The 27123-nt window shown below is 34.6% G+C and overlaps 1 protein-coding gene across 1 annotated transcript in view; it reads left to right on the top strand.

Annotated features, from left to right (window-relative positions):
• SPATA17 (spermatogenesis associated 17) overlaps window positions 1–27123 on the top strand; it is a 94728-nt gene that overhangs the window by 50703 nt on the left and 16902 nt on the right. Inside the window, exons 7-9 of the mRNA XM_085326055.1 lie at window positions 6757–6960; window positions 12322–12470; window positions 21238–21373. Of these exons, the coding sequence (XP_085182181.1) occupies window positions 6757–6960; window positions 12322–12470; window positions 21238–21373 (489 nt within the window). The remainder of the gene's footprint in view (window positions 1–6756; window positions 6961–12321; window positions 12471–21237; window positions 21374–27123) is intronic.

The following is a 27123-nucleotide window of genomic DNA, read 5'->3' as shown; positions in this document are numbered from 1 at the left end:
ATCTGAAGGCAGAATAACAATAATTAATGCTTCTATTACTCTGTTTAAACAGAATTTATATTAAGCAGAGGACAGGTAATTAATCCCACTTGAAAGAATATACACTACTCATCACTCATTTATGAGTTCTTCAGTCTCTGCATAAAAGCAGTATCTCAAACAAAGCTAATATAGCACAGCTACAATAACACACTAGGTCCTCCAATTCTTGTTTAAACAAGATTCCTGGGAGTATATTTTTATAAGGATTACAGGATCAGGCCCAAGGAGTATCATTAGCTCAGTGAGAACTGAACCTATGTTTATAAAAGTGGGTAACGTTTTTCACATTGTTTTTCCCATTGTTAGGTAAGAAAATTGGAATATTGAATTGGACTATGTTTTTCTTCCAATCTCTGAGTTAATTTGCACTATATCTCTTCATGATTAATATAAATATATGTTCATATTAGTTAAAAATGATTATTCTTAATATGAGAAGACATTCTAATGTGGCTTGAATATTTTTGATGTTTCAAATTTGAGTTCATGGACTTAATTTTATTATACTTGTTGCTAGAGTAGTATATGCAGAGTTCTTGCAGAGGATTCTTTTCTAAATAAATCTTATATTAAAGGTCATCCTTTTATTTTGACAGCTGACTATAAGCCAGTTATTCAGATGTTTTAAATACCTACTCTTTTACAGGTGTGACTGTGGCATCATTTAAGCAAGATTTTTCCTTGAGAATCATTAATGTTTAAAAGTATTTCTTTTACCTCCTAGAGAAAATATATCTGGGGATTAACAAGATTGCTCACTGGAATTCATGTGGAAGCATAACTGCAGTAGCTGAGAAATGATCATGTTTCCTTTTAGTTCTCAGCAAGAGTAATTGAATGTTGAATATCTTACTAAACGCTGGACTGTGACAGTGTGTTAACACTCTGACTATCTCCTAACAGCAGGGCAATTATTTGCTGAGTGGGATTTTTATAAATCCCCTGGCAGTAGTATGTCCTGATAATTATGATGAAGTGCACTGGTCAGTGTTGATTCAGCAATCCCATCTCTAGCAAATATTTCATTCACAGCTCTCCTTCATGCTTTTACTTTTATGGCTTTTAAAGATCTCTTCTGTCTTCTTGCAGCTTACTTAGTTTTTTACAAATTACAATGGAGCAAAAAAGTATTTTCAAGTTAAGTTCCCATTTTGTTGACCTCTTTTCCTTCTCCTTCAAAATACACTATAATGTACAAATTGTATTTTGAAGAAGGAGTCATGTAAATCCTCATTAAAAGAGCAGTTTGAGAAAACTTTATTTAGGTTTGTACAGTGGTAAAGACTTGCTAAGACTTGCACCATCAAAGCTATTATTTTCAGGATTAAATGACTGTTAAAAGACACAGATATTCAGGTTTTCAGGCAGAATATTCAAAACAGAGTATTCCATTGTTATAGTTTATTTAAATTACAGTAAAAAATATTTTAAAGATATGAGGATACACATTCTATTGACTTTCTGCCTACATTTTATCTTAAACTCAATTTCATTGATTTTTAATTTTGCATGTGTGTAAATATTTACAGTGTAGTAGCTACACTGTATCTGTTAGGGCATATTTTGTCATTTAGAACCTTGGATGTAGATTTTAATGTCTTAAGGTCAAGAAATAAGATTAAAACATAAATAAAATTTCCAACATCTAAAACTGTTCATATTTTATTATACCAGTCATGGACACCAGTCCTTCCTGAGGAGCTATCCAGCATGGTCAATATAGCCTTGTCTTTCTATTCTCTATCTGTACCTTTTTTCTTTCTTTCCTTTCTTATTCTCTTCTTTCTATTTCCTTTTCTCCTCTCTTCTTCATTGTTCTCAAGTAAAGCTTCTAAATCATTGCTTTATTGTATTCTGAATCAATTAAGTCATTGTCTCCTCATGGTAATGATAAACAGGACAAGGAAAAAATGGATATTCTACAGCACAGACTAAATTTAGGATTAGAGATGGAAGTGATACTGAAAAAAAACCAGAAAATCTTTATTTAGATAATATTCAGTAAAGTCATATTTGTTATGATCTTTTGTTCTTTCTTAATTGTGCCACAATTAATTATAAAAATAAGAAAATGATTGGGAAGAAACTAAAAGACAGAGTGTTAGAAATGCAAAATGGTTAAAAATATTAATGTAATGCTAAGGATGACTGGGTAACAAATGGTACATTTGCTAGTATGCTTGACCTGACACAATTAATATTCCAGGTCATGCTTGGGTTTCCATGATGGAAGGTCTGAGACAGAGAATTCTAGGGGAAAAATGTATCTATTGTATAACTCATTTCTCTCCTTTTTTTATTTTCCCTGACGAGTCAGAACCATAGTCTTAAAAAAAAAAAAAAAAAAAAAAAAATCTGTGCTTTCACAGCTCATTTGCCATATTCACCACTGGGCCACCATTCAGCAAAAGGGCCTGATATAAGGAGGTCAGTAGGAAGCTATTAGCAGAGTCTCCTCCAGAGATTTCTTTCGTCTTATTGAGTTGGAAGTTAGCATGACAGTACTGCAAATAACTCAGTTGTAGATTTTTTAACGGTTAGCACAGATTTCCCCATAGTGTTTGTCACTTTAGAAAATTGTTCCTGGAAATGAAGTCCCAGAAAGCTGGCTTTGACAGAGGCCCTTCTTAGTAGTGGAGAGCATGGCTATAGAAAAATGTATCATTCTCCCTACAGACAAGAAGTACTTTCTATAACCTATAGTAATATTTTGGAGGGTAACATATTTTTCTTACAGATTTTGTCTAAAGATGGGGAAAGTACTGGAGTCAAAGTATGAGGTAATTTGTCAAGATAGTCACTATTCTACCACGAAGAAGCAGGGGAAAAAATACTTCTAACATACTGTACTGGTCTCAAGAAAATATACCCATTTATTAAAAGGGCCTTGATTCTCCAGATTCCTAGATTACTGCAAGCTGCCATCTCCCTGCAGAGGATACAGTGAGTAGGGCATCCATCAGCACATGACATTCAGTACATATGCAAGAATTTGCAAAAATAAGACTGTTTTATGGAGATATACTTTTTGTCAAAGACAGATCTGAACTTGAAAACAGGATCAAACTCATCTACTCTCCTACTAAACTTTCACATTTTAAAATCTAGGCCTAAAAGCTTGCCACAAACCTTGGGGAATTTAGAGAAAACGAGTATTAATTTTATCAATCTAGATGTGAACTCTGCTGATTGCTCTGCTATCTGTCTGTTTGAATACTTAAACATATATAATTAAAATGTAAAGCAATTAACAAGGATTGCTTGAAAAATGATTACTTTAAAAAGCACTTCATAATTAATTTTGACCCAGATCTAACAAAGAGATTCAGCTGCAGAAGAAGCAACTTCTGCATAGTGTCCAGCTGGCCTCACTAGGATTCCAAGTCTGTTTTCATAGTTGGGGACATTATGCATTTAAGCTGATATTACGTAAAAAAAAGAACACTAAAAAAAGGATCTTTATTAAGGCATCTTTTCAGCAATAATATTTTAAAATACACTGAATCATTGTGTTCCCAAACCTATTATGGCTAATTTTTATGTTATTAAAAGTGGTAACAGCCAATCCTATTTGCACACTTGGAGATACTCAGCTGCATTTCACAACGTTTGAACCCTATTCTCTCTGCTTACGAAGGGTTAAATAAAGAAATATCAAGCAGAACATACATTGTACCTCAATATAGATTACAAAATGCAGTTTCACAAAGTCGTCATATTCATGGGGCCATCTATACATCTCTAACTTTGAACTAGCAGAAGCAACACCATGTCTTGGAGCCCAGGTAACAGATCACTTTAAAGTTATTCTTGCTATAATATTTGAGAGGAAAAATATTTAAAATGTTTAAGATGTTGAATTTTTTCACTTCTGGAAATGGATCAAATTATAATCACATAGATTGAAATAATATAAATTTTATTAGGTTAAAGTTCCTAACCAGTTTGGTCCTTAGCATTTTTTTAATTAACGTTTAAAAAATGGTCAACATTTTTTGGGGCAGATAAATGCTAAGACTAATCTGAATTTGCTACTGATGTACACAAATATGTCTGTCAACTTCAGAGAGCCATTATTATGTCATAGTGGTTTATTCCAGACTATCCTGAATTTCTTCTGAAAAACTTTATTTTCAGTGATACTGTGTTTTTTTATAAAATGTGATGGGTTTCACAGACATACAGTTAGAAAGCAGTATCTTGTTGAGCTGAGGACTTCTACAGTTATGACATAACTGGAATGCACCATCTCCACATTAAACAAGATACAGCAACAGAACACAGATGGCCCAGGGCATCTTTTGTCCAGGCAAAAATTGAATGATCGATATGTAAGCAGATCTGGTTGCCCTGGTAGGATGAGTGGGTTAAGAGCCATATTGCCTATGGCACAGAGTTGCTTTGCACATCTCCAGCATGGAACCCAACTTACAGGGAAGAGTTTGGCTGGAGCATTTTTGTCTCACAGCATTCAGTGGGACAGTACAATAAAAACCAGAGACAATATGTGGAACTTGAATTGATATAGCACTTGTAGATCACTGGATGTTTGCAAGCAAAAATATAATGTGCTATTAAGAAAATTGTAGCAGGGCAATGAGTGAAATACTACAAAAATAATCAGTAACAACATAAGGAGAATTTGTAACTTTATGAGTTGTTTATTTGAATAAGAGCCAGACTTGTAAAACCAGATTATAAGATACAGATGAATTCTACAGACCACACAGATGGGCCTGCAATTTTGCATAGACTCCACTGATCCTGCTTGCCTGCTATTCAAAGCCTGGATCTTTGCCATTTTAGTTTGGTGTCCTATAGAGCTGAAGGAGCAGTCAGTGGTTGTTTGGCATAAATATGTTTCTACCACATGCCTCTATTCATGTCTTCTTTCCAATCACACATTTACAACAATAGTAGAGTGGAACAGTTTATAGGGTTTGCACTAGSAGGAAAACGTATAACACAGGGTTTAAATAAATTGACATCAAGGCCAGATCACTTACAGAGTTGGAGAATTTAGCCCATAAAGCTTACCAACCATATTTTGAATAAACTACCATCTCTGAATATCTTTGTCCATTAAACAGTAACTTTCATATGGGCCTTATTTAACTTTTTTGATACCAGGAGTTGAAATTTCCCCATAGGATACGCTAATGAAAAATGCATTAGAGCTAATTGGGGAGCATTCAATCCTCTAAGCCCCAAGAGATTAATACTTTATGAGGAAGCTGATGCTCTGCTTAGTTTTCTCATGGGTCCTCAATAGTGTGCCAAGAAAGAGATGCAAGATTATAAACATTTACTTCTTTTCTTGCCTTTTCTACACCTTGAAACTGATGTCTTTTTCTACTATATTTATTCAGTAGTTCTTAGCAATTAAAATGTGATAAAAGAAAAATGCAGTGTATTTAAACTGAGCAAATACAGCCTTAAGAATACTCCAAGTATATTGTAGTGGAAAATACTACTTGTCCTTAAAACAATTCAAGATCTTTAAATTAATTTTCACCAGGTGTATTTTAAGCAGATGTCATCTGATTTATTGGTGGTGCAGTGACTTTGTACAGTACAATACAGCAATTCTGATATTTAGCACATAAATCAGTAGTTATTAAACCAGAACAAATATCTAACTATTCATAATTTATTCAGTAAACTCATGTATGCCTATCTGTGAATCATTTTTACACAAATTATAAAATTCCTACATATATTATTGTTCAAAATGATTGGGAATTTTCTATCATAAAATTTTTTGACATCTTAGATATTCACACATTGTTAATGACAGAGATTACTAGTTCAGAATTTGAAATCTGTGGTTTACAGTAGTGTTATATTATATAAAAATATTACAATAGTGAAGCAATTACTGAATAGCATGCTGCTTCTGTATTCTGAAAATATGAAATAAAATATTGACAGTGAAGAGTGTGAATTTTTTGGTTCAATTCTCAATTGAGAATTCTGAATCTATTTTTTTTTTGCGAGTTTTATACTAGTATGGCTAAATACATTGAATAGTCAAAGGAAATTAATGTGAATTTTTTGAGGAAAAATACCAATTTCTGTTTTTTAGTGTTTAGTAAGTCTTCTTGTGCTTTCCCTTACCTAATCAATCAGTTTTACTTCTAAAAATATTGTAATTGCCATTGTCTTGAGGCCGCATTGTGAGTCAGCTAGCACAGCGTTTAAAGGGACATGACATGAGTTATCTTTAAGTATGTTTTTGGAAATAACAGATAATGTTTTTATTCCTGTTGTGCATATAATACTGTACAATAACTCGAAAACAAATACAGCACTTTTAGTTTAAAACTACAGCCAAATTTGTACACATTTAATGATTTTTAAGGAAAAAAGTTTCTTTGTTACAGTGGAAGATGAAAGATTGAATATGACTGAAGGAAAAGATGGATTTGAGATACATGAAGTTCAGCTATGTAATTCTTGCTTCCATAAAATGAAAGTCATTCCCATGAAACTTGTATTATACTTCCAACGATCATATTTAAAGCCTTTTGTAACTGTAATGGAATTGCCCAGAGGGTCATTTAATCTGTGGATCTATCCCGTGTCAGTAGTCGTCAGAAACATTTTGTAGAAATGTTTATTGTATAGCTTTTCATATTGTTTTGGTCTATGGAATAAAATTAGTAAAAAAAGATAAATTAGTTGTAGTCCAAGATAACCCTATCTTTTATTCAGATTGCAGGTGTATACAATTCACCATTCAGAAAATCCCCAGATCCAATGGAACTCCTGTTGCGGAAGTCAAAGCCGTTGAGCCACAGCCAGCAGCCAGCAAAGAATCACCTCATATGTGAGCTCTGTGGCTGGTCAAATTATACAARGTCTCAGACTTTCCCCACACCACAGCCTCTACCACCTATTGGCAGACAGAAACCTCAGGTAACATTTTTCAGCGTCTGGTAGGCAGCTTTTATTTATAGTAWTAGTGCTTGCATTTGAGATATAAAGTCTTTGAAACAGATTTGTTTTGAGGAAAAGAAAGCCTACRTGGTATGTAAAAGCAAGGAAGTATGATTCCTTAGACTTTACTTTTGTCCTTTGGTAAAAGAACAGCATTTCAGAGATTTCAAAGGGAAGAACTGATATAACTGAATATTGTGATTCATTGGCAGTAGAATTCTGAGGTTACAACTTTAAATTAATAAAACTTAAAATGGTAGAAAAGAAGGAAGAGAAGACAAGTTAACCATCTGAAATATTTTTTTCCTCTTTTTAAGATTGTTTTCCATGTGAAGGCCAAGAGACAGCCTCTCAAAATGAAATAGCTTCTGCTCTTTTGCGACCCCTACTGTGTGTCATTTTAATTACAAAAGTTTCTGTGTGTTCTGCATGATTCACCAAGTTGTCCAGCTCCCATTCATAGCTGTCATGGTCTCAATTTTAATTTCAGTTGATGTCAACATATGTTGCAGACAGCTTTTTTCTCTTCTGTAAAGTAACGGATGTCTCTGAGATAATGCATCAGAGTAAATGTCCCACAAGATGACAACACAGTTTTCACTGCCTTATTATCTAAACTAGCTGGGAATATGCCAAATAAACATAGCAGATAGACCTTTGAGACCTTCATGTTGCTGACTTGATGACAGTAAGAGTGGATTTTTTTCAGGAATATAGTTTTTGCCAGTAAATGCCTGATGTGTTTACTATGAGGTTGAAAGTATTCTGTCTTTGCTTGGATTCTGCAGAATTTTTCAGATTGCCAGATCTACTGAACTTCTACTTATCTTACACTTTCCTAGAGCCTGTTTAGCTTTGAATGTCTTCAGAACCTTTCATACGTGGTGTTTTTTTTTTTTTTTTTTTTTTTTTTTTTTTTTTTTTTTTTTTTTTTTTTTTTTTTTTTTTTTTTTTTTTGTATTCCATCCTGTCTTTAAATTTTCTCTTCAGTATTTTGATTAGAATAAAAAATACTTTTAAATGAGTCCTTCTAAGTAACTTCCGCTGAAGCTATCTTTTAGCTTCAGAAATTAAACAACACTAATGAACAATAAACAATGTATAATATATGTTTAGAGGTATTTTACTCCTCTGAACTGATACGGCCGTTCCCACTGTATTTTGATAGTCCTTCATAGAGGTGATATATACAGTCTTAAGTTTAAACTGCTACTGGGTTCAAACTATGGGCAGCTATGCCATCTGCCATAATTTGCCTGTGGCTTATTGATTGCATCCATATTGCTCTTCAATGCACAGACTTGGCCTCATGGCTAACCCGCACAGAATGGGCTCTTCTCAGCTCTACATTATGCCTTACTTATCTGTAGCAGGCTGAGCGTGTATTTGTAGTGGCAAGCTAAGGCAAGGGCAGCTGCGTTAGAGCATGAGGAGCAGACGCAGGTCTGCCAGCATACCTCTGGAGAAGCAGAGGAGAGCTGTGCTGGATCCGTACTGCCTATGGATCAATTTCAAGACAGTTCTCTGTCTCTGTCCTTCATTCCTGCCCTCCCCCACTCCCCCTTGGCTATTTGAGCTTCCTCRTCTAATGAGCTCATTGACTCATATTAGACCCAAGACAAAATGCAAGCCAATAGATAGACTGTATAGGTGATCAGGGAGTTTGGAGTTGAATGTAAATTCAAAACCAAATAAATGTGACATTATAGCCTTACCTACTGGGACCAAAGGTGCTATGACCATCTTTCAGTGGGATGTGACTGAATGCGATGTAGGTTTCTCAGGAGAGAGAGGAATATTTTGCCTAGTGTGCATGCTACATGAGTCATGCTTTTAAATAAAGAGGAGAGTTCTCCCATTGTTAAGTCACTCTTGCAAAAGCACTTTGCTGCATATAAAATATCTTACCAGCTTCAGTTCTGATTTGGAATATTTTGTAGAACTTTCTAAGTTTAGACACACACAGAGCAGTCATACACAGATAGAACAAACCTTTAGAACAAACCAGAAGAGTTCTGTTTATTTTCCCCATCTCAAAGAGGGAATTTACTATATAATACTTTAATCCTTCCAGCACCCTGGGATATACACTGTGGGGTAAATTTTCAAAGCACAGTGCGTGGATTTAGCTGTGCGACTCTTATTGATGTTAATGGGAGTCACACGGCTAAATCCCTGCACAACACTTTGACAATTTAGGCTCATATGTCTAAGAAAAGGACACTGRTTTGAGCTGATGAAACAGCTGGAAATGAAAACCCATCAGAATGCATCAGACTGAAAGTTGTCTGGTGTGACAGTAAGGAATTTAATTACTAACTATACTTGTGTCCTAGTTCTCAGTGACAGCACTTTTTGGCACCAAGCTTCTTTTTCTCATGTGCATCAGGCCCCATGCAAGTCAGTTGTTACTTTGCTGTTCGTTCAGCTCTCTAAAATTTCCATTGCCCATAAGGGTGGTTATTTTAGATGAGAATACGAATTATATATGTCTGAGAGAACAAAAGTTATCTCTCTACCAGTTTTCTATTAAAGAAATTGGTATTTAGCATTTTATAGGTAAGTTCTGTGTATGTAAAATAGCATATTTAAAAGAAAAGTTTTAATGTTTCTGATATATCAGTTAAATCTATCATTTTTATTACAGAATTAACTAGAATTACAATCTGATGGAAGCACAGATAATACTAAAATTAGTCATCTGTTCATTCAAAAGCATTAATAACATAAAGCATATTGCTATTTCTGGGGGATTTTTTGAATGCTAGTGGCAATCCTGGAATGGGGACAGTGACGTAACATGAGTTTTCATGTAGATTTTAACTTTTACCGCACGATTTTAATTTTATGATACAGTAGTAAGAATATCTGTTGATCTGGCAACAGTTTTATTTGACAAGCCAACTGGTAGCAAGAAGATTTATACTATTCACTACAAATTCTAAAATAGAACATAGCGTTATGGGAGTTACTTTCAGGGAAAACTGTTGGCTGACTCCCTCCTTTACCTAGCCAGATCTCCCTAGGGAAATTTCTTTCTTGAAGCAGGATGTCTGAAATGCTTGCAGACACTGCCACATTGAAAATCTTTGTAAGCACCATTCTGCTTCAAATTACACAACTATTACATTTAATTTTGTAAAATGGAAATAGGCAAATGGATTTTTTAGAGGTTTTGTCAGGTTAGATATATTCCTGAAGTGCCTGTTCCTGGGTAAGACTTTTTCAAATACATGTGGCAGAGAAAACGGAAAATCTGCAGAGAGGATTTAGAATTATCTTAATTTTCTACAGTACACGCTGCTTTCGTTAACAATGATGTAGCCTTAGGATAGTGTAGTGGTTATCACATCTGCTTTACATGCTGAAGGACCTGGGTTCAAGCCTCAGTGGAACCAGCACCAGGAAATCTTTGGGAGGCTGAACTAGATGACCTCCAGAGGTCCCTTCCAACCTTACTGATTCTGTGATTTGAGRGACCTTTACGTAGTTACACTCTTCCCCCCTGCCTTCATTACTATTGCTGCACTCTCTTAATTTCATTTGAATTATGAATTGAGAAAGAGGTAGAAGGTCTTAGGAATTAAAGATGGGAAAAAAMCCCTACTTGGATATCTTATCTTATTTGGCCCTTGATGGGTGGAATATGAGTAAGTATTTTATAATAAAGAAGAAATATAATATTCTAAGAGATGATTTTCTAAAAGCAAACGTATATTTATTTAGATATTGATAACAGAACATTTCTTCCTCCATTCCTCTGTATATCTACCTCTGCAAACATCTTGCAATACAGAATATTCATCTCTTTATAATCAATTTTCAACTTCTTTCATAACTTAATCATTAGACTCTATATTACCAGAACACTTTACCAATTTTAATAACCTGTTCTTGTATTACTTATTTTCTTACAGGCTATAATACTTTTCATTCTGTTTTTAAAGATGTGTTGTGATCATGTTAAACAAATGTATTTTTTGTGCAGATTTTTAGAAAGTAAATGCAAGAAAACACCTGCAAGAAGTGTAGAGATGATGCTTACTTGCTTCTTAGAATCTTTAAACATATCTTCAAATCATTGTGCTGTGCCTTTAAAAAGTAAAGTTCCAATAAAAATCCATTAGCTACTTTCAAATATAGCAATCCTCCTGTCCAGCTGTGAAAAGTACTAGATGATACTTATTTGCCATTTGTGTTATTTACGGTCCATGACTTTTATGGTAACTGGTTCCTATTATTGGTTTCTATTAATGTAAAACATAAGTGAACATAAATGAGGCGTGAATCATTTCTTTTTATTAGCCCCACAGTCTTYACTCAGTGCTTGCAGTAACTCCAGCTGTGACTTGTTAGTGATAACCTATTTAAAGAAGGATATCTTTTAAGACTAAAGGCCGTGATTAGGATTCTTCGTCTGCTCATATTTTCAGAAGGTTTCAGCAGGATCAACAATGGTAAAAATAAAACAGAAGTTATTAACAACACTGCTAAATCAAGARTTATTACTAAATTGTCCATTTAATATGATACTAATCACTGTCCARGTGAGTTGATATTGGTTAGTATTAAAAGCAAGACATAAGATACATCACTTTGACAGTGCAGAAAAGGACTTTCTGCTGCTATTTGTCTGTGTCATTAAATAGTAGATACAGATATGATCACTTATTAAACAATTTAGCCTGAAAATATRTATGTATATCTGTTAAAAAAAAWGTATGTGTAATTGTCAAAGAAGTAGGAGTTTTCAGGGTATCTTTTAAGAATAATGAAATTAATGTGGAATTAGATTTTGAAAAAAATGGACTCTGTACCTGTAGTATTGTAGTAGAAGAATTACATCTTAAGTTATGTTTTGAATTCTCTTCCAGATATCTTTATAGTTAAAATTGAAAAGAGTGTGTTTTTTAAGTTAAAACATGTTTTATCGTATGAAAAGGAAACKATTTAAGTTCTTTTGATATCTAGATACAGTTAATGCTCGTGTATCAAACTTTTTCATCAATATTTTTTTTCCATGGAAAAAAATACACTGTCCTGATCAGTTCTAACAATGTATTGTTTTAAATATTTCATAATAGTTAAATAAGTCTACCTAGTTAAATAAACATACAGTGCACATTTCTGCTTCCCTGATTGGGGCTTTAGAACATATTATCAGCCTTTGCATTATCTATAACTCAGATCAGAATGAACTGCTTTAATTATTTTGGAAGAAAAGTCTTGCCACGTTTCCCGGACACCCTGTGTCCTCTTCCATCAGTTCACAAACAAAAGAAGGAGAGAAAAGAACTATAACCCCMCAGTAAAATATGTACATTATCCTATGCCTTTCAGGGGCCTTTCCGTGATACTGCTGAAGTATTGCGGCAGCGCTACAAGCCTTTAGAACCAACCTTGCGAGTGGCAGCGTCAATCAATTCACTAGAGAAGGCCAGAGAGGAAATGAAGAGAGAGGAATGGAGAAACCGTATACATGACAATGAGTAAGTTCTTTGTTTTTTCTTATATTGTTATGAGATTTTTTTTTTATTTTCTTGCTTTCAGAAACCTTTCATGCCTGACAAAATGAAATGTCAAACCTGACAGCTTACTAGCAAACATTCTGTGTACATACTTCTAAATTCTGTGTCCTTAGATTATAAACTGTTCAGGGCAGAGACCCTGTCTTGTAATTGTATGACATGTGCCATCCATTTCTAAGGAACTATAGAAGAACTTGCAATAATAATAATAGATGATGCAACAAATGAGCTTAATGGGAAAGGAGCAAGCAAATGCAAAAAAGGAACCTTTTCTTCACATGCACCTTGCCAAGGTACTGTTTCAGTCTTCGTATTCAGGGAGCTTAAAGACTATAGGAGAAAATGTGGTGTTGCATGCCAATGAGACTTTTCAGTCTCTCCCAGTAGACTACCGAAGCTCACTTGGAAGGGAAAGGAGCATATGCTGTATGCATTAGAACATGGTGCAAAAACTGTGGTCTTCTTTGAAGCAGTTTCGTTTCCTGAGCCACAGTGTCTATAACAGCTTCAGAGGGGCAGGTTCGTTTCCATACAGCCCCAAATGCAGACATAATCTGTCCCAGTAGATTTAGTGCTATTGCCAAAATATATATATTTTTTTTCTTATCATAGATGGCACTCTTCTTRGTCACATAAAAATAAAAGCRTGTTAAGTCACCTGCTCTCACTTTRTACTTAACTAGACAAATTATATWTTCTATCAAATTTTTTCACTTGAATTTGCTGTTCTTGCCAATCTTTTGACATTTTAATACCAGAATTTAGGACAGAAAAGAATCACTTTTCCTCATAAGCAGCCTGTGATCCATTGTTTCATTGGGATACTGTGCTTTGCTATTGTTGCTATATTTTAGGCTTTTTTATTAGCTTCATGTTGCCTGTATCAGCTTAAGGACTGGGACTTAGATCTCTAGAATCAGCTGCATTTGCATATTGTAGTGTTTGTTTTGACATTGGATCTTTTTTCTCATTTTTCTCCTTTCTTAGTATTACAATGAGTTTAAAATCAGGTTCTACTCCAAAACAATTCTGAAAGAAAAAATCTTTTAGTTCTAATATTTTGTGGTTTTAGATGATATTTTTGATATTTACTGACAAAAATGAAATGTAATTTTTGCTCCTTTTATACAAAAACAAAATTGGGATAAGTTGTAAGCAAAAATATATTTCAGTTTTCTTGTATTTATTCTTTTATTATTGAGGAGGAAAAAGCAACCTAGTTTTTAGGTCTAAGCTTAAATCTGAACAAAATTTTTTAACTATATAATATTTTTATTTCTAGCTTCTCCTAGAGAAATCTGCAGAACACTGGGAAATAATTAACGTTGCACCTCACAATTAGTGTTCTTTTCTCTGAATCAGTTTTGATTATATATTCCAAGTGAGGATGGATCGTGCCCTTTATTTCTTATATTCAACTATATTGCACAGTCTTTATTTGGTAGGATCTACCCTAGAGATCACTATGTCAACAGTCAACACTTTAAAAATGTTAAGTCCTTTTTGAAGATTTCATCAATCCTCTTCAGTGTTTTCCTTATGAAGGCCTTGACCTTCTACAGCTTAAATTTGTAGTCTCCAGCTCTGACAGGTATTTATCAGTCAGCGGTCTTTATTCACATTATGGATAAGGAAACATCTAGTGCCATCCTCAGGGCACAGCAGCAGTGTCCTGACGCCAGKGATCCTCAGAGTCATCCACGCTAAATGCACAGTGTTTTCAGGCTGTGATCATTCTGTTTGTGCTTCCGATTCAGCCAACCATGCGAGGGTCACATCTGTAACCTTGAGAAGGTGACAGCAGAGTTGGAGGTCATTCCCAGGACTAACACACAGTAGTGCTGCAGCTGCTGTGTGGAATGCTGGCCTCAAGGAAGGAGTGAGCAAAGGGTTACTCAAATCCCACAGTATTTTTTCTCAGCAGTGTCTAAAACTGACAAATTTCTGTCTCTTTCTATGTAATTGTGTACTTACTGTATTTCTTCCTCATAGTGCTTCCTATGCTGATTATTCCTCTATTTTAGAAAATAGAGAGAGAAGGRTTAGAGGAAGTGTATGGCATTTGTTGCAAAAGCTTGTTTTTTGCATAAGGTGGCATAAACTAAATTCTAGAGACCTGTATTTTTCCAGAATCAGTTGTTGTGAGGTATGATATCTTTTAAGATATGAGAATTTTCGGTATTACRTACCTTCAAATTTGTACTCTGAAGACAACATTCATAATTTCCCCTTACCTCTGATTATAAGTGTTCTTTTCTATGGTTATATGCTTGCTCTAAGAAAGCTCTTGTTTCTGGTAAATGAAGAACTAAATGAGAAAGCTGTGATAAAGGTTGAGGCAGACAAGACAGTACAAATGGAACACACAAGAATATTGTGCTTGCCTCTATACTATATACTGGAATTCCCTGGTTTGTAATCATGCATCAATTGGGTAATCTAGCCTAATAAAAATGATTTTTTTTCTCATGTAATTGAAGCTGTTCCTGCCTTACTGTGCCATTTTCACACAAACAAAGTGATTTCCTCACCAGGTGCATAAGAATAAGAAATTGGATGACCACTTAACCTAGTGTCTGTTTTGAGACAGCAGTTGCTGGATCCAGTAGGTTTAGTTGAAAAGTTCTTTAGTTGGTTGCATGCAGCAGCATTCTGGCCTAGTTCTCTAAAGAATAGAAATATAGATTATTAACTGTATTGAAATCTGCATCAGGTAACATGCACGATGCTTTGAAGTATCCCATTATACATCTTTATAAAGTCAGAGTATGTCAAAATGAGGTATGCTCTGGTAGTGGAATAGAGATGAATCCAGAGCAGTGTGAGGCTATGGAGATTTTAGTTTCCTGTTTTACTATAGACTTCTAGTGTGACATCAGGCAAGTCATCTCAGGTTCTGGCTATGTTTGTGTTCAGTGCTGGAGGTAGACAAGCTACTTCTGAACAAGCTGGTTCACTTCTTTGCAGAATGGTACAATGCTTTGCACAGCCTTCCTCTCACAAGTTGTATGAATGTTGCAGCACCAGTATCTGRTGGTTTATTCTCAGCAAGATAACGCTTTCCCTTAAAACTCACTTAGGTGTTTCTATGCTACACAATACTGTGCAGTAAAGATGCATTGATAGAAAATTAATGATCTAAATAAGCTGTCTACTTAGAGTGTCAGTTATGAGCTTCCCAGTATTAATGGAAATAAAATTAAAAAGCAAGACATTTTTCACTGACTAAATTTTAAGTTTTTAAAATTCTTTCAATTTCCACATTTATAAGATCTCTTAACTACACTTCTGACTTAGCTGCAGTGAAAATGGCCACTGTTTTATGTCATACAAATATAACACATCTGAAAACTTTTTTTCAAATTATACTTACTTTTTCATACGTTTTGTAACTTCAGCAATTTGCATATTTTCCGGACTGTTATTKTATTATGATAAACAGGGATTATCATATATTTTCAGATAATGTTTTCTTAACAATTCAACTTCTATTTGTAACTCTTCTATTTATTTTAATTACTAGCACAGTGTGCAACATTTATTAATCAGCAGAGTCTTTTTAAGTTAAAATACTAAATTAGCTAACCCCATTAACACAGAATACTCCAAACAAGCAGTAATAGGAGAGGTAGTTACTGTGCAAATCGTATTATACATGCGGGTGCTCTAGGGCACAGTTAAGCATGATTACCCTCTTTTGATCCAGTATTCCTCTGTTTCTTCCARCTAATTTCCAGTGGAAATTTACAAAGTAGCGCCTTCATTTTTCCATCTTAATTTTTCTAATGAAGTTCTGGTACTTTGCAACACTGGGAATGCAGATAATAAGTCAGCGTATAATTAAGAAGTTCCAGACTTTGCGGCAAAAGAGCTCTCTTTTACTTCCTACCAGAACTAGATTATGTTTTTCTTTGCTACTTACTGCAGACATGGGTTAAACAAAAAAGACCAGAGAATTTTTAGATTTACTGACCTTAGGATACAGAATGATTTATTGTTTATTGAAAAAGCACCAGTACGTATTTAATATACTCTTACGGACAATGTTCCATATRGATCCAAAAGAAGTTTCCTAAGGAAAAAATATTGCACTGGAGGTAATCTGGCTAGATGAGTTAAATATATTATGCTGTCTTTGTATTGTAAATAGCAATTTGATTTTAATGTGAATTTATKTTGATCTAAATTGTGGCTGGCCTGCTGCAGTAGTTTTACTATGGACAACCATTGTAATTCTTCCTTTGTTCTGTAAGTGAAAAGATGAAGAGAATATTGGATTAGATAGAGGATTGACTTCACACATTAGCCTAATTTTAAAGCTTAAAATTATTACATGTTTTGTTTAGAGGAAAAAAGAATRAAATAAAAGATTCATAGCTGCCAGTTTGGAAGGCCTTGTTTGTTTGGAGTGAATTGTTCACGGTTGTCTTTAAGGTGAGGAAGTTGTTTGTTCCTGTTGCAATGCTGTAGGCACCAGGGCCTTAGTAGTTACTCCTCCTTCTATCCTTGCTGTTAGGCCGCCTGGGAAGCCTTCTGAATCTGAGGCCTTGTCCATCTCCTGTCACAATAGTGAGAGATAATAGAACAGAAGAGACTGAATGGAGTGAAAAAAACGATGGGTGAGAAGTTGTAGGAAGAAAGTGAGTGAGGGGGCCAAAAGATAGGAGAAAGTAGGAATGGAAAAATGAAATTAATAGTAGCAAGGGAGGAGCAGGATAGAATGAGTGAAGGGAGAGATAAAGCAATCTTTTTTTTTTTTTTGATAGTAGATATCTAGGATGTCTTTCAGAAGTTAAATATATACAAATCACAACTGTCAGGTTCAGGATTGCCTACTAAGTCAAGATTTCTATGTCTTTTTACTCTAGTTAGCTTCAGCGTACTGTGGACCTGGCAAAAGCGTACCTGGTTTTCATTACCAGAGATACTGCCAGTTTTGGTCCTGTTCCTCGCTCAAAATGTGTGTATAATATTACTCTTTGTAATACATGGTTTCCCGTTTCAGTTCTTTCGCTCTACCTTGAATGTATTCTTTGGCACATCTCTTATATAAGCTTTTGAAATGTTTTTTTTTTTTTTTTTTTNCTCTTATATAAGCTTTTGAAATGTTTTTTTTTTTTTTTTTTTAAGAATTTTATTTATTTTGTTTTTTACAACTTTGAGGATAGTTTGCCTCCCATTAAATCATAACCTTTTGGAAAGGCTAAGCTCATACTGACTATGTTTTCTGGCAGAATGTGACATCAGCATGGAATTTAATTCTTCTTTCATCTAGGTACTGAAAACCTTCAAGAATTTCTGATATTATAGTTAAACCAAAATGAGAAGCAGAAACCTAGATACAAGAATCCTAGTGAAGTGAGCTTTTTCTGTAAAACTCTTCAAGTCTATATGTATATATAATTTTTTTTTTAGTAGCATCATACTGTTGTCTGGGTTTAATTTTTTGCCATCACTCTCTTTTGTCACGTTCAGAGCACACTGGCTTTAATTTTGGGGAAAAGCTGTATGAAGTGTGGATATATAAAGCTACAAAACACAATACCATTATTAAAGTATATTGCAGTACTAATGCTTTTTACTATTACTATTGGTTGTGGAGCTATAATGACTTTTTTCATAATGACTCATTTTTTTCATAATGACTCATTAATTTGGTTACCCTACTTAACACAGAAATGTTTTAATGTTCTTTTCAATACTTATGCACGTTGAATAATGAAGATTCTTGCTTGATTTAAACAGACACTGAATTTGGGAACATATGATCCTGTTCTGTAGTTGGACTGTTTTTTTTTTTTTTTTTTTTTTTTTTTTTTTTTTTTTTTTTTTTTTTTTAACTTTTTCTTAACTTTTTCTCCTCAGGCCTAGACATGCATTCAAAGCTGTATGGCACATACTCTGTTTTATGGTGTTAAAGAGATGCACAGTAGACTGCAGAAGATTAACTTTATGCAAAACTACATGCATATGATGGTGTTTATTGCATCTTAAAGTGTTAGAAAAATATATATATATAAACTACATTTTAGAATATAGACTATTCTGAATATTATGCCAAAAAGACAAAGTTAAACTGATCCATAGTGAATATTCTTGGAGAATAAATTTTATAGAGTAAACTGTGCTTATTATTATTTTCCTTTACCTTTCACTTTTTTCATGAAGTTTTTTTTACTGTTTTGTATATAAATTTTACAGAAAGAGTATTCATACTGAATTATGAATGTTATGACTTAACTAAATTCTATGCATATATGGTCAAATCCCTAAACTGCTAGCCTTGTCTTCTCAGCTACCCAGTCCCCTGAGAAAGCCAATTTTCTTTCATGTCTGAACAGAAGAAAAATGTACTATTAAAATGCAATTCAGAAGTGATAAAAACTGCAAGTGGAGCAGCCGGCTCACAGCACCTTCGATGTATTCTCTGGGACACTGGGGCCACATTAATTTTTGTGTGTGTATGATGTCCATCCCATGTGCAAATTAGCATTACAAGTACCATAATCTGTCTTACGTGAGAGTGTTCTTTCCCATGAATATATACATGCTACCATGGCTTTGTATAATTTAAGACTGAACTCAATGTTTTCGTTTGCTAACTTTATGTGGCGTTGTTGAATGACATTTGTTGGCACTTGATAGAATAAATGATATAGATGGCAAAATTCTAAAATACACATATAACTTATTAGAAAAGAAACTAAAAACCAAACAGTTGCTAATGGTTTTKTAAGTCCAAATAAATCATTTTATGATTTTGTTTATCGACTGAGAGACAAAAAGTAAGGCGCCCCCCCCCGCTTTTTTTTCTTATCCTCATCTTTATAAGAAACATTTTTGACTATCTCTCACCGTGACTCAGGACTTCTGAAAATCTTTCAGCTAGAAAAGGATTTTAATTAGTATCACCTGTTGTTGTGGTAGTTAAAGTGATGTTTTAAACTTCTTAACATATATTTCTAATTTTACTACGTAATCATTTTTCTACTTCATACCATACTTGCAAGATAAAGACCACCTTTTGCTTTTTCAGAATACTAGCAATGATAAACCTAATTCACAGGAATATTAGTTTAGTTTATATTAAAATATGCATATTTGCTCTCATAATAACTCTCTTGCAAACTTAGAGGGGACAGAGAAATCTTTGTAGAATCCTTTGTGGACCCTTTATATGTGAGATATATTTCTCCTCCTTCTGCAGTTTGCTGTGGAACCTACCCAGAAAACCAGTAGTTGTCCATGAGAGTGAGGGACATCTGTCTGAAAACCTAGCTCCTTTCCCCTTGCACACCCAAACTGAGTAGTCAAAGCTTTGCTGTTCAGTGACAGTGTATTAGCAGGGAGTTCACCTTCAATATGACCGATGATGAGGGAATCGAGCTCTGAAAGTTTGAGATTAGGACATGATGATAACTTGTGAGTAAAGTATACAATTTGTGATTTCAAAAGAAACCATTGCTTGCTTTGTGATCCACCAAYATATGGAAGTCAACAGTCCTATTTATGTAATAAGTTTCTATGCTGTTTGAGTTAAGAGTGGAAAAAATGGTAACTTATGGTATAGACTGTAACTTCTAAAGTAGAATTAGCTTTGATTAACGGATATCAAAAGATGCATCTTTTATTTTAGTGTACAGATGAAGTTCTTTCTGGTGTGAAGCTGCCTTGGTTTATATTTGGAATTATGTATGGGAGTGTACCGCTGGTACACTTGAACTGCTTCCCTCCTGACAGAACCATCAGGATAAAGCTGTGTGTTGGGATGCAGTTTGAAGTACACTGCTTGTAGTGTGGATGTGAGGTTCTCCAGAAGTTAGCTCTCTCTACTCATGTGTGGTACATGCCTGCCACTGACAACTGGCACAGATTTCATTGCCAATTAAGACTTGTGGTGTCTACATGCAGTCTTGGATCCACAACAGATCACGACAGCTGAACCCCAGTCATTTCCTCTCTACACCCAGCAACTAGTAGGGTAAATGCAGCCAAAGGGTAAATGCAGCTGCGTTAGGGCTGCGAAGATGATCAGAGGGCTGGAGCACCTGCCCTGTGAGGAACGGCTGCGAGAGCTGGGCCTCTTCAGCCTGGGGAAGAGAAGACTGAAGGGGGATCTTATCAATGTGTACAAATACCTGAAGGGAGGGTGTCAGGGGGACGGGGACAAGCTCTTTTCAGTTGTCCCGTGTGACAGGACAAGAGACAATGAGCAGAAATTGAACCACAGGAAGTTCCACCTGAACGTGGGGGGAATTACTTCACTGTGAGAGTGACAGAGCACTGGACCAGGTTGCCCACAGAGGTTGTGGAGTCTCCTTCTCTGGAGATCTTCAAGGCCCGCCTGGAAGCAACCCTGTCTAACATGCTCTAGTTGACCCTGCTGAGTGGGGAGGTTGGACTAGATGATCTCCAGAGGTCCCTTCCAACCTTACTGATTCTGTGAAAAAAATCACCTGATGAAGCAATGTTATATCTTTATGCAGAAAGTTTTCATTTTATCCTGTTGGAACTCTGTGGCTCTCTGTTCAAAATTTTGTTAAAAATGGCTAGAAGAGAAATTACAATAATTCTTYCACAATACTGTGGAGGAATATTCAGAAGTTAGTGGAAAATAGCAGGAAAATATGTCTATGTCATGTCCTGTAACATGAATACCTATAATTTCATCAGTCCTATTGCATCGAGAGTAGAGTAACACTGATTTTTAACTATTCTCAAATTTCAGATTTTTGCCATTTTCCTCATATCATAAAAAARAGAAGTACGACCCATCGATTCACAGGTCAGGTAAATATGGCCAAGAAACTTACGGAATTAAACATTTCCGAGAGGTACAGCCTAAGAAGTGGATAGCAGACAAGGTAAGTCACTGCAAAAGTTAAAGGTTTGTTACTGTTYTTGCTTCCTCAGTTGTCTTTCTGGTTGAACGTCCTCAGATTTAACTTACRCTTCTCTCGCTTACAAGACAAGGATTTGAGAACATGCTTAAGTCTAGTCTTGGTTAGATTAGGTTTTAGAAAGATTTGTTGTTTCTGTATTGCCTTTCCTGATTTAAGACATATAACATACTTACCTTTCCAAGTTAAGGCAATTATTTCATTCAGAAAATTATAGCAAAAACTATATCACATAACCATCTCTGCACTTTGGTTCCCATTTATAAACAAGGGYTAATATTTTCTGGCTTGAAATGTCACAAAACTATATTCCTCTGAAAAAGTTTATCATTTATTTCAGCTTTCAAATCTCTAATCAATGAAACTCTACAGCTTATTAGAGGCATTTGTATACTTACCCTCTTCTGGCAGGAAGCCTGTGGATTTGCTTACAAGCACAGATCATTCTAACACATTAGTTAAACTGAATTTAGTTTAGATTTAGTTTTTAGAAAAAAGTAACAAATCATGTTCTTACATTTTTTGAAAAATTCTAAAAATGAATGAAGAGCCATATTTGTTTTAAGATATTATTATTAAACTGACTGATTTGTCAGTGAGATATTACTTTTTTATTTTTGTAGTACTATAGGAGGTGATATTTCCTCAGAACTCTCAATATTATATAAATTTTAGTCAGTGGAAGGAATCCACTGCTGTATGGGTTTTCAAAAGTTTAGAAGGTTCCATCATGTAAAGCATCACTCACAAAGCACAAAATGGAAAAAAGACAATTGAACTATTGCTTCTCAGCTGTTTTTCTAGGTTCTTGGCAGCATTTGGAAATAAAAGGTTCTGAACTTGTACAACTTCCCACTGAGCTTACACTAGAACCAAGAAAGGAAAGATATTGTGCATCTATCCTGCTAGAACAGATTCAGTTCTTTTTTTTTTCATGAAATTTCATGAAGAGGGAAGAATATGCCTTTAGGATGTTACACTAGTATAGAATCAGTGAAAGAGGATGAAAAGTAAGCAAAACCATGTTTTAACATGAGATGGTATATATTTGCTTTGATTCTTTTTGTATAAGGTGTCATAATCACATTAAAATATAATATGTTATTTCCATGAAAGCAACTCACCCTTGTAAGTATATAACAAGTTCCAAGGAATATTAGTCTGAGAAGTAATATGTCTGTTAAAGGTCAGAATTTGTTTTTCAAAACTTTAAGCTTTAAAACTCAGATCAGAATAAAACTTTGCCATTTTGATTAAATTGCATTGCAAATAAAGACACAAAGTTCAGCATTCAAACAAAAATATCTGAATTTATCTTTCCAAAAAAGATTGGAGGATATCATTGGTTGCAGTCTGTGATAGCATAAGCATGTTACAATAAAATAATCTAAAAGATTTATTGACGCTACTCATTTTATCCCGGAGAGATTCTTCCTTTTCCAGTCCTCAGCTATTCTTGATCAGTCTCAGATCATGATATCAAACAAAATGAAAATTACTGTATAGTATATAAATTATGGGCGTAGCTGAGACCACCAAACTCGCTTTACTTGTGATCTTGGATAGATTTCAAGTTAAATCTGTGGAGGTGAATAGCTGTATACATTAACCCAACATGACATCTAGCTTTCCAACTCTAATTCTAAATCAATATGAAGCTTCAATTAGGAGCCACTTCCCAAAAAGAAATAAGAGGAGAAAAGATCTGGTTTTTGACCTACCTGCTGCTTTTATGGGTCATTATTACCAGCAAAGAAACTAAAAGCTCCACCTCTTCACCACATTTTAATGATAGAGGTCATATGAAAGTATGGTCTTGCACCTGTCTCTTACATTTGAAAGAACACTCTTATTTTCTTATTTCACAAATATATTACAATTTTGTGTATATCAGCGCTATGGCCAAGATTATCCTGTACTAATGAAGCACCAAGCTCCATGTCAAAATATTACCAAAAATGATCAGATTTTTTCCTTAAAACTTTATCTGTAAAACATATCCCCCCTCCTTTTTTTTTGAGTTTTCCATGAAGTGATATGTATGTTAATGCATTACCTRTTGCAACCTGAATGGCTGAATACCCTGCTAGGACATGCCTTTAGTTTCTTGTAGTAGTGTACTAGAGAAATTTGTCTTATCATTGCTTATCATACAAACTACAGTAAAAGCTCTCCAAAAAGGTCTGTTCAGTGGTGACTGGGTCAGAGGCTGCTCTGAGCTGAGGTGTTACTTTTCATCATCTCTCTCTTAAATTATGTATTAAAAAGATTCACTTTGTGTGTTCATGAGAACATCCTAATTGCATTTTCTTTAGATTTTCATGTGTTTATATGTACGTATTTTAACTCAGGTTGCAGAGAGATTAATATGTAAATTATATAATTACTTTAGAAACAAAATGAACAGTGAAAAATATTGCCTTGTTATATTTCTTCTGAAAAATGAAAGGATATTAGCACAGCCTTCCTCTGAACATAATTACCATACTTCTGTGACAAAAGTTACTAATTCGTCTTTTCGTCTCATGATCTGAAAATTGTTATCATATTCTGTTTATATTCAAAGAAGTTACTAAGTGAAGCCAAAAACTGTTGGATTCCAGTTCTTCATTAAAAATATACAAGTTAAGAAATGGAGATACTATACTTCTAATGGAAATTAAATGTCTTAGTTTTACTGGTTACAAACTACTGTAAAAATATGCAAGCGTTTTTATTTTAAATAATATTGTACTGCTAAATACTTGAATAACTTAGAATTTGTGAGAACTATCACTATAAAAAAAAACTATGAAAAAAACCCTATGAATTTAATTTAGAATGATAGGTCCCAGGTAGCTGGACAGTCACAGGATCAAATATACTAACTACTATCTTTCAGTTGTCAAAACACTCACATATGTTCGTATTTACTGAAGCAGAAATGATAACTTATAGCCTTTAATTGATATTGGAATTAGTTTACATATGCATTTTAGAAAACTTAATTTAATGACAGCATTTAATGTTTTCTTATTTGCAAAATTCAGGAAGTGACATTTTAAGATGCTCTTTGCAGATAGGTTCTTTCCTCTGATGCCTTATTATAGGTGAATTACAGTATGGCTGCATCAATGTTTCATTATTTGCAGAGACATTTTGGTCCTAAACAGAATTTTATTATCTACAAAGCATAAAAATATCCAGTACTGCAAAGAATTAATTTAGAGAACCTAAGCATATTGCACAGAACATAAAGTTGACCTTTACCGTCTACAGCTTTTGGAATGGAGTGGGATGTGGAACACATCATAGATTTAATGTGGCACAACGCTGTCTGCAGAAACTTGGGTGGGACTGTGCCTGCCTGCCCATTGCACCCGATGATTGAATCTGCTGTCACCAGCATCCTGATAATAATGAACATTCAGCTTAACGACCGTGATTATGATTATCATAATTGATGTGCAAGTGCAGTGTGTGGGGATCATTACAGCTGAACTGTACAGCAGAGAAACATGCCTTAGTTATGGTTAATTTTACTTTTATGCATTGATTGGGATAAAATATGCCTTTCAAGTTCAACAGGCCAGCTTAATATAATTTTAGGAAAATTTCTACATGTATGAGTTGATGATTACGAGCTTTCTCCAAAACAGTCATTCTAGCTGCTTGTTTGTAATAGTTTCATTCTGTTAATAACAAGAAATAATTAAATAATCACACACTATTGAGTGGATATCACTTACACAGTACTGCCATCATTAATCAGATATCAAGTTCAAATATTTCTAATTGTTATAGCTTTGCCTAGGCTAGGAAAAATGGTGTGTGTCCTTTGCCACCAACACACTCCTACTTTTGGAGCAGTAGAAATTGGGTTGCAGTCAACATTGTTAGCATTTTCACACTGTATTGTGTAACCGTTAGAGCAGGCAATAATTGTTGGTTATATAAATTATGTAGCTTCCACCTCTGTCACCAGAGGCAAAAAATTACAGGCCCATGCATTTATATACATGAGTTAGACTGGTATGTTTACATACTTTTTAAGTCTGAGTTTATATACTGAATATTTGCACATTAGTATGATACAATGTGCAAATTTGCATTGATTTACAGTAGGTGTAAATTTTGATAGAAATGTCCCAGCTGTAGTAACAGAGGTAACAACAAAGAATGCAAGAGTTTATTGATCTTTGGCTGGCTTGCTTTTCACCACAGAGAAATTTGCAAAAGGAGGCTCAAGGATCAAATGATTTTGAATTTCTCCAGGTTTGGACTTTCTGTGGTGAGAAGGAGAATCTCTGTGTGTCYAGAAAATTCACACTATTTTGCAAGAAGTCTCTTGCCTCTGAAACTTTAATAGCCTTGATTTATTTTATTTATTTATTTATTTTTATTGTTAGTCATATTATGGCCCAAGTGGAATCATACTATCTGGTAGGACCCTAAGCTGCAACTATGTGGGAAAAGATCCATAAGGACAAGATAGTATAGCCTGAAAATCTCAGTGCCTTAGAAGATGAGTGTGACTTTTCTGTGTGGCCTACGCATTTTCCTCCAAATTCTTCTCGGAGGCCATTGTCACRTGGTTCCGCAGAGCATCGATCTTTGTATAATATGACTGGGAGGGGAAAACGGACACACACAAACACAAAAAAAAGTGAATTAATCTGTCTGAAAACTAGCTTCACCCAATATGGGACCAAAAACAAAAATATGTGCACCAAAATCATGTGGCTATTGGATAATGTCATTATGTGGTAGAATTTTTTGATACATTATTTATGCTTTTCCATCCCCAGCCACACTCAAACATATTTATATTCAGCCTTAACTCCTTAAAGCTTTTCCTAACTTGTACTGATTGTACTTGAGATAGGTATAATGCATGGGTGAAGTTTTAATCTTTTTTTACTCTTAGACTACAACTGTCATTTTTTTAAGGAGTTTGCTTATTTTCTTGTCATTTTAATTAGAAAAATAATTACACAATAATGTTTTCTAATACAGTGTGGTATCACTAATGAATGCAGATGTATACTGTCTGCCTTATTATATATGTTTTAAAACTTTTAAGGCCATTTTTACTAGGATGCTTTGTGACAGAAGTTGCTAATGTACAATGAGAAGAGCTAGCAGATATTTTGAATATCAGATTCGTAATTCATAGAATCATAGAATCGGTAAGGTTAGAAGGGACCTCTTAGTTCCCCAATCCAACTGCAATGTGTTTTTGTAGGCAGTGCAAAGCTGACATAATGTGGCATCTAAAAGTGACCCTATTTTAGGGGAATTATTAGATGATCCATAAGATTTTTTTTTTCATGCTACCAGTTTCTTTGTGAATCATGTTAGTGGTAATAAGRGTTGTTGCCAAAGTGTGTTGCACTCTGGCAATCCCTGGCCAATGATGTGGCTCCTGTATGATTATTACTGTTGGTATAACTTGGAACATCTGAATAGATGCATSAAGTAGTGCCTTAGTTTGAGTTATCAACTATCTGGTTCCAAGATAAGGCTGCTTTCTGCCACTTTTTGTTCCTACCCTGAGTCCTGCATAGACCCAAATAGGTTAAACCCAAGGATCTGATCCTACAGCAATACATCCTGTACTATTCATGAAAAGTCCATCTTTTGTACTCTGTAACATATTTTTCTACTCTCTGTTGTCTCTAGAGCAGCCACTGGGGAAGAGAACAGTGGTGCATCTTAATGTGATAATCGGCTTT

Source organism: Rhea americana, unplaced genomic scaffold (assembly GCF_003343005.1).
Source record: "Rhea americana isolate MKP2758 unplaced genomic scaffold, rheAme1 scaffold_127, whole genome shotgun sequence".
Taxonomy (NCBI): domain Eukaryota; kingdom Metazoa; phylum Chordata; class Aves; order Rheiformes; family Rheidae; genus Rhea; species Rhea americana.
Note: the sequence above shows the minus strand (reverse complement) of the source record. Positions and strands in the feature narration are given on the sequence as shown.